At 50.0% G+C, this 7852-nt stretch overlaps 1 protein-coding gene across 1 annotated transcript; it reads right to left on the bottom strand.

Moving 5' to 3' along the window:
• Positions 1 to 3425: 3425 nt before the first annotated feature.
• Positions 3426 to 7266, bottom strand: KCNA1 (potassium voltage-gated channel subfamily A member 1). The gene is made up of 2 exons (XM_032349039.1): positions 6404 to 7266; positions 3426 to 6037 (listed from the first exon to the last, which is right to left on the bottom strand). Exon 2 carries the CDS (start codon positions 5524 to 5526, stop codon positions 4039 to 4041), a length of 1488 nt encoding a protein of 495 aa, XP_032204930.1. The 5' UTR covers positions 5527 to 6037; positions 6404 to 7266; the 3' UTR covers positions 3426 to 4038.
• Positions 7267 to 7852: the final 586 nt, after the last annotated feature.

Below are 7852 nucleotides of genomic sequence, written 5' to 3' on the forward strand. Positions count from 1 at the left end.
AGGCCCTTTACGGACTAAATCAAATTTCTAGTTAAAGAAATCTGCTCACTTACCATTTATGTGTTTGCCTCTTTGTTTTTTGACTCTCAAGTGAGTCAAGATTATGATAAAACCTGTGCTTTGTTTCCACCACAGTGGAATCTAAACCTGATGTACAATTTCATTTTGGAGAAACGACTATCTATCAGCCATATTCCAGAAGAATATGCCATTGGTTCATTTGATTTTGCTAGGCTAACTCACTAACACACTCCAAATGAACCTTTAACTGATAATCATACTCAGTTCTCAAGGGGGGAGCAAGGGAGGGCTGTGCACAGATGGGGAAGGAGAGATGCAAAAACAAAAAGCTTTCCTGGCTACAACCTGACTTCTCTAAATCTGAGGACAGAGGGAATTAATGTCTTTGGTCTCTCGAATTCAGATCACTTGAGGTGAGTTAACCACTTCAGAGATGCAGGGATGGCTAACAGCCCTGGTGGGACCCAACCCTTCCACTTGCCACCCTATTGAACTAGGGCCCTGAAACACTGGAAGAGCTGAGCTATGGCTATTAGCATGTCAGAAGTCTCTCCTTCTGGAGAAAACAAGTATTCAGGACATGAGCCATGAAAGCTCAAGACCGAGGATGGGGATTCAAAGGTAAAAAGCAAGCCCACTAAAATAAAATGAAGTAAGTAAACCAAAAGATAGTCGTCATTCCTTAATAGGCAGTTTTGTTAAGTGCACCTTCAGGTCTACAAAAACATTTCAGCACATTACAGTGCAAGGGGTAAGAGCTTTGTCAAACTTTGCATGCCTATGCTACACAAATAATCCCTGTACTCCATTCCTACTGACTTGGTTGCAATGAGCTACAGATGGATAAGCAGCATTCATTTCCCCCCTACCACCCAACTTCATAACAACTCATCCCAGATCCCAGGCTGACAGGCTCATGCATGCAGCGCTTTTTCCTGTAACACATGCAGAAGAACCCAGTCCAGCAAAACTATGAGAGGTATACCAGGTAGCCAAAGCCAGTCTCATCAGTCTTGGTCCCATTTTTCTCATCCTCTGACCCATCCATCCCATAGTACTGAGTGGATTATTGCTGTTGACATAGTGCAGCGTTTCAAGTTCTGTGTGTCCTAGACCTCAAAGTCTAATTAAAAGATCAAGATATCCCCAGAAATTTGGGGGAGGTTGATTTTTTTTTTTTCCCAACTGGAGACTTTTAAGCAGGTAGGAGAGGAATAGCCAGGATGAGTAAAGGTTCAAAAGAGAAGGAAATGTCACAGGGGAGAGTTTAATGCCCTGTGGTCAGATGCTGTGCAATCCTTGGCCCCTTGTCTTCCATGATGTTACATCAGTCTTACAGATTCACAAAAGCCGCATGGGAAAACAAAATATCCATGTTCTTTCTTTCAACTGAGTCAGCCAGCCTGGGTGTTACTCTAGCTTCTTGGTTTATTGCCTCACTGCTAGTTCTAGGATAAGGTGGGGGAAGGGCTGGAAGTAACAGGGAAGATTTCCAGAAGAAGCAGGGCAGGAATGTAAGGTGGGCAGCAGCAGGCAGCCACATGCTAAGTGCAGAATGAAGATTCCCCACCTTGGTGTCCTTAAAAAGGCTGTGAGTGCCTCTCCATTGGTGGACAGCTGCTGGGCCCCCAGAGGCCTATGTTATGTGACTCTCTTTCAGCCAGACTCAGGGTCCCCACCATTCTCTGGGCTGAGTGCCTGGGGCAGCAGAAGTTAGATGCTCACCCTGTGAAATGACTGCCAGGCGGAAAGATCATAGGAGCATCATAGAAAATATCTAAAAGGAGTGGGCCAGGAGGGAAGGCCCAGGAAAAGTTATTATGAATTCAGTGTTCCCACATCCACACTGATGTCTGAAAAGATCAATCAGATTTGCAGAGTGCTCTTGCTAACAGAGGAGAAATAAGGAGCTTTGCATGGAACACTACGCTGGACCTGAGGAAGCCTTGCAAGTCCAGAGCAGCCCTTGACAGAAAACAAATTCCCCAAAACTGAATATTGGCTTCTGGTGGAGAAGAGGGAAAAAACAAGTTCCCAGTTCATGTCCAGTTCGAAGACGGGTCTCGGGTCCCAGTTTACATCCCAGATCAGGCTGCCAAAGGGACCAAGTCCAGCGGATGGCCAGAGAGACAGCACCCTCCTGGATCTCTCCTCTCCCAGGTTCCAGATGGTGTGGTCTTCTCACAGTGGTGAAGTGAGACAGGGAGGGTGGAAAAAGCAAAAGCAAAATATCTGTGCCTCAACCCTTCCTCCCTTTTGTTCCATAACATCTCAGCTGTAATAATGGAGGCACTTTCTGCAGTTCACTGTGGGTACAGGATAAAGGCACTAAGCAACTATTAAATCAATTGGTTGAGTTTCTTCAGGGAGCCTTAAGGGGAGGGCTGAAGTCTCTACAGACTTCAAATCATGACTGCAAAAAGAAATCAGCTCTGCTTTGGATGCATACAAGAGATAAACATGTTCATTTACATCCTAAGAATGCACCAAAAAACATGCAGTATTGCACCTTTTTTGTTTGTTTGTTTTGCTTGTGTTTATTTTCAGCTAGAAAGAATACTTGTTCTTAGGTGTTGCTATATATACCTTGATGACTTATTTAGTTTTCCACATAGCTTCCCTTTAAGGGATGGGCATATTGGTCCTCTCTCTGCCTACAACTGCACAGAAACCTGACATTTCCCTGAGCAAAGGCAGGAAAATCAACTGAGTGCCCCCCACCCCCCACCCCCCATTATTTCTTTTGGGTCTTCATCCCACAAACTTGTAATTTTTATGATTTAAATTTTTTTTTTTTACTGAAATCATGCATTAATTAATTCAAGGTACACCTTAATCAAATAGGCCATAATGCTGAATAAGAGAACATGCTTTGAGCTCCAAAAAGTTATTGTTCCCATCTGACTAACATATGCACTTAAATACAGTACTTTATTTACTAATAAAATAGTGAATAAATGAAGGAGTGCACTTTCGGTGAATGCAAATGATAAAAGGATGTATTTTTAGAAGAGTTGATACCAACGTAAGCTTATCCCTTATTGTCTGAGTTAACGTTCTTGGCATGCGATTATAAAATAAATATGATCAGATTCAAACATGCTTACATTTAGTTCCGTTTGTGCTCTCTTGCAATAAGGAGGCTAAGGTTTTACATCCAGTTCTGGAGGCCAGGGTTCAGAGTGCAGGACTGGTGAGAAAAGACCTGTGTTTGGCTCACCTGCAGTTGAGGAACTTAGCAGCACTGCAGACGAATCAATTAATGTAATTCAGTTATTTTTTTCTTAGAGAAGAGTTTGGATTAGAAGGGGAATGAGGCAGAGGGAATATCCCTAAAGACCAGGACCAGTATCAGATTTATAAGGTGCTTTATGAACAAGTCTTCAGTAATTTTTCGTGTGTGTGTGTGTGTGTGTGTGTGTGTGTGTGTGTTTTCACCTTGTCATATACAGTTAGGTTGGTCAAAATAAAAACAACATTTGTTCATTGCCCATTTTGGCTGGTATATCATGTTACATATAATACATCAGATGCACTGTCTTAAATGTGCTGTGCAGTTTGCAAAAGTTTTATAATGGAGTCCCATGCAAACTGAAATTTTATATTTCTAAATGATCATCTGGTTTCTAGTTAAAAGAAAAAAATTAAAGAAGCCAAAGGATTAAAAAAGTCTCAGTATGGGGAAGCATATGAATCTTAGTTTACCTAGACTAGCTCATGGACTGAATTGTTTTAAACCAGTTTTAGAAAATACACCTTCTTTTCCCATTTTTTTAATAAAATGAAAATAGCTTCTCTTTTCTTGTATCTTGAAAGCTTCTGGTTCGTCATTCCCCCAAATCCGCAATGCAACAACGCATTGACAGTTAAATAGAGCATTCAGAGACTAATTAGTAAAGTATCTACAAACAGTGATGTCAGTCACTAGGGCTTTTGTTGTTTGGTTTTTGTTTTGTTTTGTTTTTAAGTCTTTCAAGCTACTAAGTGGGGCTTTTGTTTGTTTGCTTGCTTGGCTTTTTAAACATCGGTCAGTAGCTTGCTCTTATTAACGCAGTTTTGGTTAGCTGTGGTACAATTGCCAGTTCTGATATTGGCCTGTCTATAATGGGCTATGCTATTATTCATATCCTCTTCGATCTCCATGTACTCAGATTTGCTGATAGTGGAGGAACTGCGCCGACTGAGGTCACTGTCAGAGGCTAAATTAGGGGAACTAACGTGGAGCAACTGAGCCTGCTCTTCCCCCTCAGTTTCTCGGTGGTAGAAATAGTTGAAATTGGACACAATGACAGGTACGGGCAGGGCAATTGTCAGCACACCAGCGATGGCACACAAGGAGCCCACGATCTTGCCTCCAATTGTCACAGGGTACATGTCACCGTATCCTACAGTGGTCATGGACACCACCGCCCACCAGAAAGCATCGGGGATACTGGAGAAGTGCGACTCAGCTTCTTCCGCCTCGGCAAAGTACACTGCACTAGAAAACAGGATTACCCCAATGAAGAGGAAAAAGATGAGCAGCCCTAGCTCTCTCATACTAGCTTTGAGGGTCTGGCCCAGGATCTGGAGGCCCTTAGAGTGGCGGGAGAGTTTGAAGATTCTAAAAACCCTTACCAACCGGATGACCCTGAGGATGGCCAGCGAAGTGGCCTGCTCGCCCTTCTGGTTTCCCTCCTGCTCGGCTATCTCGGTGCCTAGGGTGATGAAATAGGGGATGATGGCCACAATGTCGATGAAGTTCATGATGTTTTTGAAGAAGTCTGTCTTGCTGGGGCAGGCAAAGAAGCGCACCACCAGCTCAAAGGAGAACCAGATGATGCACAGGGTTTCCACGATGAAGAAGGGGTCCGTGAAGATGTTGGAATTGTAGATAACCGTGGTGTTATCGATGCGGTGCACGGTGCCTGTGAAGTCCTTGTCATCCTTCAGCTCCGGTAGAGTCTCCAGGCAAAAGATGACAATGGAGATGAGGATGACCATGACCGAGACGATGGCGATGACCCGGGCCGGCCCTGAGCTCTCAGGGTACTCGAAGAGCAGCCACACCTGGCGCTGGTATTCCTTTTCGGGCAGGGGGCGCTCCTCTTCCTTGATGAAGCCCTCGTCCTCCCGGAACTTCTCCATGGCCTCCTCGCCCAGCTCGTAAAATTTGATCTCCTCAGAGAACATGTCCAGGGGCACGTTGACCGGCCTCCGCAGGCGACCCCCGGACTGGTAGTAGTAGAGGATGGCGTCGAAGCTGGGCCGGTTGCGGTCGAAGAAGTACTCGTTCCTCAGGGGGTCGAAGTAGCGCATGCGTTTCTTAGGGTTGCCCAGCAGCGTGTTGGGAAACTGCGCCAGGGTCTTGAGTTGCGTTTCGAAGCGCAGCCCGGAGATGTTGATCACCACGCGCTCGCAGCACTCGTGGTCGTCGTGCTCCGCCGGCCGGGGGTAGCTGCCATCCTGGGGGTGGCCCGGGGCGGCCGAAGCCTCGTCCACGTTCTCTCCAGACATCACCGTCATTGTGGAAGCAGGGCGCAGGGGTGAGAGACCAGGAGAAGGCCGGGGGTGGGAAGCAGTGGGAAAGGAGAGGTGGGGGGGACCCAAGCGCCCCCCCCACCGGAGTGCGCAGCTTCCCCACGCTCAGGGGGAAGGGCTTCAAAGCCAGCAGGTGGAGAGATCTGTGACTTCACTTCTCCTTACCTTCCCCTCCACCCTGCCTTTTACTCAGTTTGGAATCCCCCTCGCCTGCGGCCCTGGGTGTAGCTTTTTGCCGAGAGTGGGGTCGGGGGAGGATTGGTGTATCTTCCTGCTCCGAGGTGCCTTAGCGCAGTGCCGTTCTAGCGGACCCGGCCATCACTTCGGGGGTCACCCTGTCCTCCCCTCCCTTCCGTGAGCCCTCCTAGGACCGGGTGCAGAGCCAGCTCAGCAGATCCCCTCGCCTGCCACCCCCTCTGCTTCTCCTTGGCTCTCCCCCCTCCTACCCCTCTTCGCCTGCCGCCTTCTAAGCTCCCACCAGGGCGATCGATGGACGCTGCAGAGAAATAGAAAGTGATACGGGGGTAGAAAATCAGAAGCATTCAGATGGGACGGAGCTACAGACACCGAAGAGCACAGACCTCTAGCTTTTTTAGAAAGCACTGGACTTTTGCTAGGGTTAGTACATACACACAGACAGACACACGCAGACACCCGGAAATCCAAGTTTGGGCTCTTCCATCCCACTTTCCCCAATGCCCGACAACCGATCTGTTTACAACTTCGTTAAACTAAAGATCGGGAAAGCGCCGAGAGACGCCAGGGGAGTTCCAGGTGCCGGGCAGCATCCCCACACCCTCTGCTTCCCCCACCCCGCGCCCCTGCCCGCGCTTCTGCAGCCCCGGACCGGGGAGCCCCCTACCTGGCCCGCCGGCTTGGCGCAGGGGCGGTGCTGAGTCGGAGGAGAGCCCCAGTCGGAATGCGGCAGGTCGCCTTTGCAGTACCCGGCGGGAGCGGCGGCCGGAGCCGCGGCAGCATCCGAGAGGCGCCGGGACAAAGTCGCCGCCCTCACCCCCTCGTCCTACGCCCCTTCAGTGGGACAATCGATTGAGCGAGCCGCTACGGCGGAAATGTCCGTTCCCTTCCCCCATTCTCACCGGTTGCCAGCAACCTAGAGACGCCGTCCTCTCGCTGGTGCAGGGAGTTCCGGAGGATGCGGGGCGGAAAAGCAAAATGCCACCCTCTCCCGAGGCTCGGAAGCAAATGACGATAAACAGCACTGTCGCCCCCTCCTAACACTATGGGAGCCCTTGATTCAATCCCGAAGGAGGCGGGCGAGCAAGAGCCTGGATCTACATGGCTCTCGGATCTCCTCCGCTTCCCGCACCCCAGCGTGGACCTCGCCGAGGCTACGCGGCGTGCCGGGAGCGGTTAGGAGCTCCGAGTGGGGCAGGGTGCGTGCGGCGGCGGGTCCGCTCGGTCCATTTCTGGGCGCTGCAAGATCAGCAGAAACCTGAGAAAGCGCCTGGAATGCGGAGCAGCGATTGGCCCACTCGGGCGTGGGTTGGGGAGGGCGGGGGAGGGCAGGAGCGAGGAGGTAGATGGAAAATATGAGGGGGTGGCTTGGCAGAGGGGGGTTGTCATTCAGTTCCCACCCTTACCAGCACAGCTTTTTCCTCCTCCTGCCAGAAAAGCCGACCACCTATCTACTTCCCTTATGGTGCACAGCCCCGCACACGCACGTTCCCTGGCCGCGACCTTCCCAAGGAATCGCACGTTGGAAATGGTCAGGTCCGACGCAATGCAGGCAGCGGTGTTCCTGGCAAAACTCCTCAGAAGGGTTTGCGTTTGTGCAGTCCCATGGCAATCGGCTTCTGCCGCCATGCTCTGCGTGTCATCCCGCCCCTCCCGCTGGGGTCTCTCTGCAGGGGTGACCCAGCTTGTCTCCCCTGGACTGGGAGAGATGGGCACTTTGGGGAGAGCTCTGCACTTGAAGATCAACTGGGTTTATCTGTGTAGTGTTACTGCGAGGCAGTGGTGCTGAGTCTGTCCCCCCTTGACCTAGGATGGGAGTTGAAGTTTTCTTACGATCAGATTATTTTGAAATACGGAGAATGCGATTTGTGGGCAACCAAAGGCTTCGTGGGTTTGTGGGGTTGTCTGCCAACTTGGTGCTAATTGGAACGAATCTGAGAAGCAAGTCGCCTGCCCACCTCCCACCTACGTCCCTCCTCCCGCAGCCCCTTTTCTCGGCCTAGTGCCTCCACAAAGCCTCTTGCAAGGCTTGCAACTTCTTCGGAAAGGGTCCGCACAGAGGCGCAGGGCAACACGAGCCGGGGCGTGCGCGGTGCACTCGGAGTGCGGCTACAGC

Source organism: Mustela erminea, chromosome 6 (assembly GCF_009829155.1).
Source record: "Mustela erminea isolate mMusErm1 chromosome 6, mMusErm1.Pri, whole genome shotgun sequence".
NCBI classification, from domain to species: Eukaryota; Metazoa; Chordata; class Mammalia; order Carnivora; family Mustelidae; genus Mustela; species Mustela erminea.